The following is a 12,079-nucleotide window of genomic DNA, read 5'->3' as shown; positions in this document are numbered from 1 at the left end:
TCTAACTCATATAATCAGGTCTCCCTTTTCTGTCCTTTTGTTCTTGCCTCACCCTCTTTTCCTCTTGACTTACAATCTCCATTTGACATCTGACCTGCAGCCTGCGACTGTGACCCAGTCGGCTCATTGGAGGGAGGAGTGTGTGACAGTCACACTGACCTGGACATGGGAATGATCGCAGGACAGTGTCGCTGCAAATCCAATGTCAAGGGCACACGCTGTGACGACTGCAAAGAGGGTTATTACGGACTCAGCCAGAACGACCAGCTGGGTTGTCAGCGTACGTTTTTGACCTTGTCTGCAACTGAAAATACTTCATGTTTGAACCAGGCCTTTTTTGGAATATAAAACCACATAATCTAAATTTGAGATATGTAAATAGCACATCAGGCACTATTGTATTCTTTGTGTGTTTTTATCAGCTTGCAACTGTGACCCTCGCGGCATCATTATGATGGGAGCTCCTTGCGACCAGATCAGTGGGGACTGCTCCTGCAAAAGATATGTCACTGGTCGCTACTGCAACCAGTGTCTGGTTAGTAACAACTGTTATAGAATGTGTTGCTTAAAGGAAGAAGAAAATCAAATAAAAGACAAAGTTAGGCTATTTGGCTGTTAAATATTGCAATGTTTTTCATCATTTTATGATTTGTTGCGCGATTCAAAGCAGTTGTGTTGACTTGAACTGTTTTACCTTGTCATGACATACCCTTTAAGTATGGACTTTATTGAGTTTTAATAATGGGAGTTGGTCCTCATCAGCCAAGGAAAGCAGTTAATTATCTTGGTTGCATTAATATGAACATATTGCAACCACTGCAAAAAAGCTGCACAGGACAACGGAGCTTCAGATAGAGAGCAGACATTAAAAGCTAAACACTAGACATTTCACCATGCATTCTGGTTTTGAGGGTTATTTCCATCCCTGCAGCCTGAATACTGGGGGCTCAGTAACGACCTGGCCGGCTGCAGACCATGCGACTGTGATTTCGGTGGAGCCTTCAACAACAGGTAAAGATTTTCACAAATTTTAAACATCTGAATCTTTAAACATCAGCTGTTTAAAATGTGACTAATTTATTCAGGCACAAAAGTAGAAAATCAATAAATCATGAACGAGGCTGTGAATCATTCAGTCTGTGTCACAAAGGGAGCAAGAGAGAAAGAAGAAAAAGTCAGGATAGACTACAATTGAACCTTTGCCTTTGCTGTTACTTTAGGTGCATGATGGAGAACGGACAGTGTGACTGCAGGAGACATCTGATTGGTCGACAGTGTTCAGAGGTCCAGCCTGGGTATTTCTGTGCCCCGTTGGACTACTACAAATATGAGGCTGAAGATGCCACTCGACATTCCCCTGCTGAGTCTGCACTACCGGTGAGCACATTAACACAGTATGATTCAACGTAAATCACTAAGTCACATCCCAGGTCACTATAATGTAATCCAGACTGATGATAATGTCCAACAAAAGAGTGTAAGTGGCAGCATTGGTGAAGGGTTGTTGCCACAGGGGACTGGGGAGAAGGTGAAGTAGCAACATGGTAACAACATGGTTGAAGATAGCAGCGCTTGACTTTGGACAAAACACAGAAATATCAGATTTTGATTGGGTTTATTTTAGCCAATACCAATTCATTAATTGGTATCGGGACATCTCTAGCCGTAATTATTTCTTGGCACAGAGCAGAAACTCCTGCGAGAAGTCATCATGAAGTGCACTGAACATTTGATCAGCTAGTTGCATCCTTGATTTTTTTTTAAGTCCTTGTGGCAGTGTTAATATCTATCACATATCCTTGGGTTATGTGTCCTTGTACAGTGAAGTGTATGATCTGGCCTCCACAGGAGGTAAGCAAAAAAGAAAACATTAATAAAACATCAATCACAGAAGGTCTAATCCTCTGTATTTCGTACACACTGTGCAGTCTCAGATCAAAAGTTAAGTCTTGGATAATGTTATGACTGAAACAGAAGGAGATTTCATGTCACTCTGACTCCACCAAGGTTGTCTTTGTGGGGGGATTTGGAAGGGTGCGCTTGTTGGGATTCTGGATTTAGATGCAATGGTGATGAAGCTCAGAGAGGTGTCATTATCATCTCTTATCCCTCTACCAACAGCCACGACTAAGACCATTGTTTTTTTTAAACTCCTGAACATTGCTGTTTCTCTACTTTATAATTTAAAACGTAAGCAAAATCAGAAATCACAAATACCATCTAGGATTAGACTAACAAATAAACAAACAGTTATTTTTGTAATTTTTATTTTTTCTTTCTTTTTGGGGGGAACAGGACAGGAAACAGGATGATAAGGGGGGTACGACATGCACAGATCTGATGCCAGATTTGAACTGCTTAGTTTGTTGTTATGTGGCATGCATTGTAACCATTCAGCTGCCAACAGGTTCCCTATTCTCTTTTAGAAATATAATTTTACATTGTGCTGTTACGTAAAAGATTTTCGCTTTGTCTATAATATACCCTACAGAGAGAGAGTCATAGGGAGTTGGCATCCCTCTCACTCAAGAAAAGAAGAAAATTGTTTTAATAAACTCTTCAGTGACTTCCGTCCTTGCTATAGAAGTCTGAGAGATTTTTTAGTTAAAGGTGCAATTTGCAAGATATGGCCAGAATTGTAGTTTGAAATATTAAAACAACATTATGTGGCAAGAGGCAACAGTCTGATAGCCTTTGTGGTTTCAGCCCGGAGATGTATACAAGGGTAGATGATGCAAACAAGTGGTAGTTGTGGCGAGATGTGAATGTAGTGTCAGGCGGGACATGTAATGCCACATTTAGCAGCTAGACAGCTGCAGTGACAGGCCTGTTCCTGCTGTCACTGGCTCATGTTACCCACTTTTTAGTCTCCTATCTACCCTACATCACATTCTCTTTCCTCATATCCTTCATCTTTGTCTCTCACATTCTTTACTGTCTCTGCCCCTCTCCTTCACTTCCCCTCCCCTCCACCCTCCTCTGTCCTCTGTACTCTAAAGAGACCCCCTACCCCCTCTACTTCCCCTTGGGCAAGCTCAGACACTTCATACTTACAACATCACTGCAACAGGAATGTGTAAAAAATACAAAGATTGACTTAAGAATGTTTTGAGGAAAAAAAGGAAACCAACCAAGCAAGAGGAGATAAGTTTTTGACAAATAAAGCAATGTCTGTAGGGGTTGAACTGTTTAACTGTAGCTGGATGGAAATTATGTGTACATGCTGAAGGACAAAAAGAGGTTCAGAATATGCAGGTACAGTTAAAGTCTGGCATTTCTGTGCAGAATTCAAACTCCACAGCTGAAGTGACCCATAAAAACAGCAGACAGTAGCACTGATACTGACCTGTCACAACCGATTATTACGCCGCAGCACCCACACTTACTAACATGTACGACACTCACAGAGGAGAACATTCTCTCAGCTTCAAATCCTTTGTTCATTTCAGTCATGCTTCGACAATTTGACCACACACCACAACTCTTTCTGCTCTGTCTTCTCATTTTAGCATTTGGACCGAGAAGCTGTGTAGGATGAACCCCTGCAGATTGTAAGAAGTGTTGCTGTGAAAAGTGTTATGTGTGATCAACGCAAGCATGAACAAGTTCTCCTCTCCTCTCCTCTCCTCTCCTCTCCTCTCCTCTCCTCTCCTCCTTCTCCTTCTCCCTCTCCTCTCCTCTCAGGGCAAAGTACGTCCTCAGGCAGAGACTGACTGTGTCCAGCACCTCAGCAACCAGCTGCGGAGGCACAGGCGTCACCGCCGTGTTACAAATTCGCAGCAACATCGAGCAGCACTGAGACGTATCCGCCAACTTCAACAAACAGTAGGATATTTACTTTGTTTGATTCACATATTTTATTTATGGTTTGACAAAAAGAATCCCAATGGTCAGCCTGTTAAAGTGAGAACACATATTTCTGTCATATTTGTACAATTGTAAACTCTGTCATGGCCATGCCAAGTCAGGCCATTGGACAAAAAAAATGTATGGTTCTTAACTTTTGGGCATGTGAACCTTACAATATGTCTTCTTGTGACCCCTCATTACAGATTATGGCTTTGTTGTGTCATTAGTGTGTTGTCATGGTGGTCAAAAAATGTCCTGAAATGGATAAAGTCCAGTATTTCAATTATTTGGAGGATATTTGGTGGCCCGAAGAGGTGAAAAGCATCCAGCTTTTCACTTCTTTTAAGCCTGTTAAGTGACTTGACAAGATGAAAATACATGGTATTTCGCATGATTTAAAACAACATTATGTAGAAACCCCCCACAGTCTGAGTGCAACACCACTGTTATAAATATGTTACGCGTTGAAAACTTAAATCTTGAAGTAAACATGTCTGTATGTAACACTGTGACCCTCCCCTCTCACTGAAGTGACACAAGACAGAAGTGATGGGGGTGCAGAGTGGCAGTACTGACCCCTAAGGTTTACGTCGGGACCAGCCCAATAGCTAACATAAACAGACATGTAGTACAGTTTACTCACAAGGGTTTCTTTGTAAATGCCATAGCAACGGGTTGAACGAAGTATCCATTCTGGTCATTAAAGTGAACTGAATCTGTCAGCAGCAGTTTTAAGGGTTCCTGTTTGGTTATCATTTCAAGCATCAAATAAAACCTAACTGCAACAATAGTCCACATGCCTGTACAATATTCTCAAAGCTATATTCTTGAGCTGTAAAAAAGACCTGGGTATACATAGGACTGCAGGGATATTTGATGAATACTATGCAGGATTTGGTGGTTACTGTTTATAAACACATCATTCAGAGGTGATTTATTCATAGTTTAGGATGTTACGGAGAAAGATAATCTGCTGAGTCTCATTCCCAGGTCTTCAAATACTGATACTTACCCAAACACAGCAAAATAGTAAGCAGTATTGTCCTGTTGTGGCTGGTAAAGATGGAGCTACTTTGAACTATTTGAGCAACTTTAAAGTGGGGAACAAATGGGTAGGGAATGAGGATGTATCAAAAGTTCTACTACAATTTGTATTCATATTTTTTTTACTCTATTCTCCCTTATCTAAGATTTTGATGAAACGTTAAATAATTTAAATTGACTTGGCCCTGAATAGTTATTCTAATGAAAACATCCTGGAAGTTCAATGTTTGAAATAACTCTTTGGTGTGACCATTAACATCTCTGTACCTAGTAACTAGAGCTGTCGGATAAATGTGGTTGAATCGCACTTAAATGTGATGGAAGAGGTAGAAAGTCGTAAAATGAAAATAATCACGTAAAGGCACAAAATTGTATTATTTTATTTAAGTACAGTACATGCGTAAATACATTTACTTTGTTACTTACTTAACAAGACTGAGTCAAGATTGTCATATAAGACATCCAAGATGTTGCATCAGGGTGATGGAATGAAAGTTTTTAAAATTTTAGAATCCATAGTGGTGATCAGGATTATTCTATAATTCATTGAGCAACTCTCGTCTTTGTAAAAGCTGCTTTATCAGACTGCATTCCAGGAACGTGCTGTATAGTACAGAGCACACACAGCTGTCATCCTGACGAAAGTGAAAAGTTAGCTCAGTGAGGGTATACAGAGGTTGTTGAAGTGTAGTATAAAGTAGAAACAGTTCAGAGAGACACTGACTCTTTGATAATGTGTCTGTGTGTCTCAGCCGGATGTGACAACCGTTCATAGAGGACACACTCCCAGCCACATGGTGTCGTGGACAGGTCCTGGTTTTGCCCGCGTCAAAGATGGTGCCGGCCTGGTGTTCACCATCGACAACATCCCCTATGCCATGGAGTATGACATCATGATCCGCTATGAACCTGAGGTATATGACCGTGACCGACGTCAAACACCTAATTAATGGAGACCTTTGAACTAAGCCGTGTGTGTGTGTGTGTGTAGTCCACAGAGGATTGGGAGGCTGTAGTTAGTATCACATCTGTACTACTGCCATCCAGCCTCCGGTGTGGAAACCTTCTACCAACCGAACAGCTCTACACAGTGACCCTTCCGCACCGCAACAGGTACCGACTCTTACATACAATATGCGATTGTGTTAGAGAGAGGCCATTGTATCCAGTATGTTTGTTTAGTTCACTAACCGATTTGTTCAAGTATTTTAGGTGTTGGTATGGTTTTATAGCTGCGGAGGAATTGCATCATTACAATGTTATCACTTCAACCTGCCCTGGCCTGTCTGCTCTGTATGAGTCAGGCCTGTATTTGTATTCTTATTTCACTGTACCCTGTGGTACTGTTTACCATTGATCTACTGATAGGAGGACACACATTCCAGACAGCCTGTGTAAGGATCAGCTGCAGTGATATGAAAGGAGGCCAGCAAAGAAAGCAGCTTTGTGTTCTGAGGTTTAGATATGGAAACATCTGAAGACCTGTTTGGTACGAGCAAAGAGCGGTACAGTCGGGCAGAGGTTGTATATTAACTCTAGGGTCACTGAGTTGTCCCTGGCTTTTGAGAGCCAATTGGCTCTTTCTTTTCATGTATCTTTGCTAACATCGTGGACCGAGCTATTATGATAAATTAATCATCCACAATTGTAGCCAATTATTTTGCCTTTCCAGCAGTGTATGTATGGGAAGTTGGGCTGAATTGGAGCTACAGTATTTCAATATCACAGACTGCTTTAGTCTGACAGAGAGCAGTTTTTGCAATGAGAGGCATCTTTTACTAGCTGTTTTTATAAACACAACTGAACGCAGAAGAAAATTTATGATAAACGATATGTTTTGAATGATAGAAAAAGGTTCTTATAGTCAAAAGAGAAAAGATTTATCTGAGGCTATTGTAATGAAACATTATTACCATCAGTATCTAAACATTGCCATTGATGACAGAGACTATCATGATCATGTGAGCATGCTGATCTTGGTTTGCCTGAGCACAGCTTCACAGAGCCACTAGCATGAACAAGTGCTACGGTCTCACAAAAATTGACACATTAGACAGATTACTGCAGATTAGACTAGATTAAGTGCTAATTATCCACGTAGGAAGCAAAAATAGGATAAAAACCAGGGAAAGACTAACACCAAAACTGTTTAGTTTCAACTAGCTGAATAGCTTTTCAGAGTCTGAAGTCATCTGGAACTAAGAGGTCAGACCCTGCCCGGATCTGGCTGTCTCAGCCTTCCGCTCTCTTCTGTTGGTCTGTCAGCCAAAACCAATTAGCAGAGTGAGCTCAAAACAAGCACACCAAAGGCAGGTAAAGAGTGAGTCACAGCGCCCCTGATGAACAGCGTTTCCCTTAAAAACAGACAAGTCAGGCATGGTAGTAGGAAATGTCATCGGCAACACATACCAATAACCATGAGCGGTAATAACGATCAATAAATACACTTAACTTTTTAAGTAATGAAAACTATAATATTACATGCTTGAACAGCATAGTTTTACTAAAACTAAAAAGGCTCATTCAGAATCATCAGTCCACTTCCTCTTTGGATGTACTATGTATGTACTCTTTCCATGTCATTATTAATAATAGATCTTTAATTGTAAAGCACTTTTAAAGAGATTTGAAGACACTTTATATGTGAACATTAAAAGCAATACACTAAAAATAAATGTGTTTTTTAGTGTATTGGTACACACACACATTGGTAGAAGAAAACAACCAGTGAGGCAGTGTGCAGTCTGCATTGGTTCATAGCTATCATTGAGTAGGCCTCATAGAACATGCCTGCACAGGAAATTAACGTAGGTGAGGTGACATCATTTCTTGAATGTGAAGCCCATTAGTGAAAGTAAAAACAGAGAATGTAGATTAGAGTTTGAAAAATTATTTACATGTATATATATGAATGCATTTATTTATTTAAATGTTGTGCATGTATCGTGTTTTTCCAGATACATCCAGATGCCCAGGCCGTTCTGTTTCGAGCCGAGTAATCGTTATGTGGTTGCCATCAGGTTCCAGCGCCACGGGGTCTCACACAGACATCTCACTGCCTTCATTCTTATTGACTCGGTGAGCCCACCAACCTCTTTATTCACGCCTGTTGGAAAGTCAGCTGTAGTGCTGGAAACAAACGTCACCACAGCTTAAAGCAAAACTCTTGCCAAAATGCAACCTAGGCTTTTTTTGGTGATACTGTGAGCAAAGTTTCATGTTGTGTCGAGCCTTCTTAGTGTTTTAAAAATAGCAAGTGCCCCAGCACTGCATTGAAAATGAGTTGCCCGAAAACGAAACTACGGTAAATCTTAAAAGTGCCTCTTTTGTCCTAATTATGGTTTTACATGAAGGTTTGACTCATATACATTCACAAAAATGCTAGGTTGCATTTTGGCGAGAGTTTTGCTTTAAATAAGTAGTCTTCTTTTGGTTATGACGCTATCAGTATAGCTGACATTAGCCTAAGGTAAGTCCATTGTTGAATGATGACTGCAGGAAAGTAAACACATCTGCATTTTGCTTAGGGCCTCTCCTAGTGTGAGGAAAATACAATTACAAGTGTTACATTTCTCCTGGCTTTGGATAAGCTTTAAAATAAGACAAGCACCCGTTTAGAGCACCTTTAAAGATATTCAATTCATAAATTAAAGATCCCTGCTTGCAGAGTTATTTTCTCCCTGTGAGATCTCAAAATCACTGTCACATGACTTTGTTACATTTACACCCATAGCTATAGCTACAGTATAACTTGTTTTTCTTCCCCAATAGCTGGTTCTGATCCCAAAATACACGGAGCTTCCTGGTTTCCAAGGAAATGAGCCAGAGGCAGAGCAGCGGCGGGAGGAGATGATTCGCTACATGTGTCTGGATTCCTTCATGATGACACCGATGCCCGCCTTGGCTGAGATGTGCTCCAAACTCATCTGCAGTATTTCATCCATCATTCATGATGGTGCTCTGTGTAAGTATACAGATAGATACAGGATTAGGATGTGGGTTCAACGTTTTTTAACTTTTAGAATGGTGGATATTTTCCTTGTCATCTTTTATCTGTGTCTTTTGTACCCAGCTTGTCAGTGCGACCCTCAGGGCTCCCTCAGTGGAGAGTGTGATAAGGTGGGAGGTCAGTGTCGTTGTAAACCAAACGTGATGGGTCGGCGCTGTGACCAGTGTGCCCCAGGAACCTACGGCTTTGGAGTGAATGGTTGTACTGGTGAGTCAGAGTTTGTCACATGACCTTCACCCAACACCATCAGTCCGACTAGGTCAAATCAAAGTTACATAAAGATTTATTTCTGCCATCTCAAAAAATAAGACATTCTGTTAATCAGGCTCTCTCTTTATCACATTGGTTGTGAAGTAAGAGGCAGATACAATGTCTGTGTGTGCTGTCCCAAGACAGAGCTGAGTAGTACTATTAATTCTCCAAGCCGGTCAGATGCTTTATTTCTCTGACAGGTAGTTGTGTCACAGAGAGACAATTCATGACTGATATGCCTGTATGGATGCCCAGTGATGACTGGGTAGTGGTATCATCTGAAAACCTACACATTTATTCTGTGCTTGTGTGCTCACATAATCTTATGGTGCAATTTACTAGTTGATCAGATCCTATCTACTAAGTTACAGTTCTGATGTGGCTCTATATAAGAAAGACACAAAAAGACCTTTAACACATTCCGCTTTTCAAGAGGAATAAAATTGATTCTTATGTAAATTGTTAAATTATTATTCAGTATATGTTTAGTTTCTGATTTCAATATGAAGCACAAACAGTAATCGATAGAATGACACTGGATAACCCTTTGAATACCTCCTCTCTTCAAGCCTGTGACTGCAACTCAGAGGGCTCTTTGAGCCACCAGTGTGACCCAGTTACAGGCCAGTGTCAGTGCAGGCAAGGAGCCACCGGGCGTCAATGCTCAGACTGCCAGCCAGGCCAGTGGGGCTTCCCCAGCTGCAGCCGCTGTCAGTGTAACGGCCATGCAGACATCTGTGACCCCCGCACTGGGGAGTGCACATACTGTAGGGACCATACAGCAGGACACCTCTGTGAGCGGTAAGGATCCCTCACTTTCAGTCTGTATCTGATTTCATCCCTGGTCATTAGACTAATGGTAGATGTCTCCCTCATGTGTCCCAGATGTGTGAATGGCTTCTTTGGAAACCCGGTGCTTGGTTCAGGGGAGCACTGTCGGCCCTGTCCCTGCCCTGGTAACCCTGCCTCAGATCACTTCAACGGGCATTCCTGTGAAGCTGACCACACCTCGAATCAGATCATCTGTAACTGCAAACAAGGCTTCACTGGTAAGCTATTACACTGCAGTCACACACAGCTCAAGTTTTCTAAAATATATTAATCACTTTTCACTCTTGTGGGTCGCCTGACTGATTGATCATTTTACAAAACCATCCATCCATCCATCCATTGTCTGTAACCACTTTTATCCCTTTTATGGGGTTGTGGGGGTTTTTGCTGGAGCCAATCCGAGCTGTCTCTGGACAAGTCGCCAGCTCATCGCAGGGCACTTAGTGAAAGCAGGGGCCGCCATGCAAGGTGTCAACAGCACATCAGGTGCAATTTGGGGTTCAGTATCTTGCTCAAAGACACTTCGACATGCAGCTCAGCCCGGAGCTGGGATTTAAACCAGCGACCTTCCGATCACTAGCCGACCTGCTCTACCCGCTGAGCTATAGCCGCCCCTATTTTACAAAACCATGTGAAATATTCCATACCACCGTCTCACATCACTGAAGCAGTTTAAAGCTTATCGTCATGCCATATTCTCATTTTCCTCACTCAGGGTCCCGTTGTGACCAGTGTGCCCCTGGTTACTATGGCAACCCAGAGCAACCCGGTGGACAGTGCGTGCCGTGCGAGTGCACCGGCAACATCGACACCCAAGATCCTGGGTCATGTGATCCCAGAACAGGCCAATGCCTCAAGTGCCTGTACCACACCGACGGCCCATCCTGTAACAGTTGCCAACACGGTTACTATGGCAACGCTTTGGCCCACGACTGCAGGCGTAAGTGTTGTTTTCAGCTTTGAAGATAAAGAGAAAAAATAGCTATTATATATTCTTGTTATTTACCAGAGAGCATGATTTTGTCTGCATGTATGCCAGTGAAACACACAGACGGAGTAGAGCCTTAATGTCTTCTCTCTGTGTGACTTGAATATGTTTCTTGTATGTTCCTCTTCTTAGGCTGCACATGTGTGACTGCTGGTACCATCCAGTCTGCCTGCAGCGATGGACAGTGTCACTGCGACAGGCAGACCGGAGCCTGCCCTTGCAGGGAGAACGTGGCGGGCCATAACTGTGATCAGTGTGCTCCCAACCACTGGAACTATGGTCAGGAGAGAGGCTGTGAGCCCTGTGACTGCGACCCACAGCACTCCATGGGAACTCACTGCAACATGGTGAAATTGGAGAATGCAAAAGGGAATTTTGACAAAAAGTTAATATTATTTTTGCTAACCATCCATATCCGTCTCTCCCTTCTATAGTTCACAGGCCAGTGCCGCTGTAGTCCAGGCTTTGGAGGTAAACAGTGCACTGAATGTGAGCAGTTCCACTGGGGAGACCCACAGGTGCAGTGTCAAGGTAACGCCACTTGTGACAAAAATTGTAGAATACTTGCCAGGAGGGATGATCACACCTTGCCTTTTGTTATGGGTCATATTTTTATCAGTCATGAGTTAGTTCTCTATTTTCAACAAAATGTATGAAATCATATTTAGTCAAGCTGTGAAATCCATCCAGTCCATGGGAGTATCATTCCCAATTACACCAAGACAGTGGTACAGTCTTGTCTCTGTAACTCAGGTTATGTTAGCTTGGCAGTAATGATTACTGATGAAAACCTTCAGTAAAATAGCCTTCTTATTAAGTGCGTCATATATCACAATATCTGATTTTTTGTTGACACAGTCAGCTGTGGCTGGTGATCATCACACTTGGATTAGAACTTGACATTCAATGAAATGTGAGATCACTACAGGCTGCAGCTACACTCTACAGACATTTATAGTGTAGCAGCAGTTAGCTCAGTACCACTGAGACAATGTGTTTTAATGTGGCTCACAATATTGCATTGTGAGGCAGCAAAAGCTCATTTAAGACATGAGTAGATTCTTTCTTACAGTCTTTGAACACGTTTTACCTGCATACCATTATTT

The 12,079-nt window shown here is 42.1% G+C and overlaps 1 protein-coding gene across 3 annotated transcripts in view; it reads left to right on the top strand.

The window, feature by feature from the left end:
* Positions 1-12,079, top strand: part of lamb2l (laminin, beta 2-like) — a 67,183-nt gene that overhangs the window by 46,478 nt on the left and 8,626 nt on the right. For all 3 annotated transcript variants that reach the window (XM_030423624.1, XM_030423623.1, XM_030423625.1), the window contains 15 exons: positions 101-280; positions 423-535; positions 932-1,011; positions 1,221-1,377; positions 3,685-3,825; positions 5,646-5,807; positions 5,885-6,006; positions 7,851-7,971; positions 8,665-8,857; positions 8,966-9,109; positions 9,724-9,955; positions 10,040-10,203; positions 10,701-10,925; positions 11,106-11,320; positions 11,408-11,504. In XM_030423624.1, coding sequence (XP_030279484.1) covers positions 101-280; positions 423-535; positions 932-1,011; positions 1,221-1,377; positions 3,685-3,825; positions 5,646-5,807; positions 5,885-6,006; positions 7,851-7,971; positions 8,665-8,857; positions 8,966-9,109; positions 9,724-9,955; positions 10,040-10,203; positions 10,701-10,925; positions 11,106-11,320; positions 11,408-11,504 — 2,346 coding nt within the window. The remainder of the gene's footprint in view (positions 1-100; positions 281-422; positions 536-931; positions 1,012-1,220; positions 1,378-3,684; positions 3,826-5,645; positions 5,808-5,884; positions 6,007-7,850; positions 7,972-8,664; positions 8,858-8,965; positions 9,110-9,723; positions 9,956-10,039; positions 10,204-10,700; positions 10,926-11,105; positions 11,321-11,407; positions 11,505-12,079) is intronic.

Source organism: Sparus aurata, chromosome 7 (assembly GCF_900880675.1).
Source record: "Sparus aurata chromosome 7, fSpaAur1.1, whole genome shotgun sequence".
NCBI classification, from domain to species: domain Eukaryota; kingdom Metazoa; phylum Chordata; class Actinopteri; order Spariformes; family Sparidae; genus Sparus; species Sparus aurata.
This window is presented reverse-complemented; position numbering and strand designations above follow the sequence as displayed.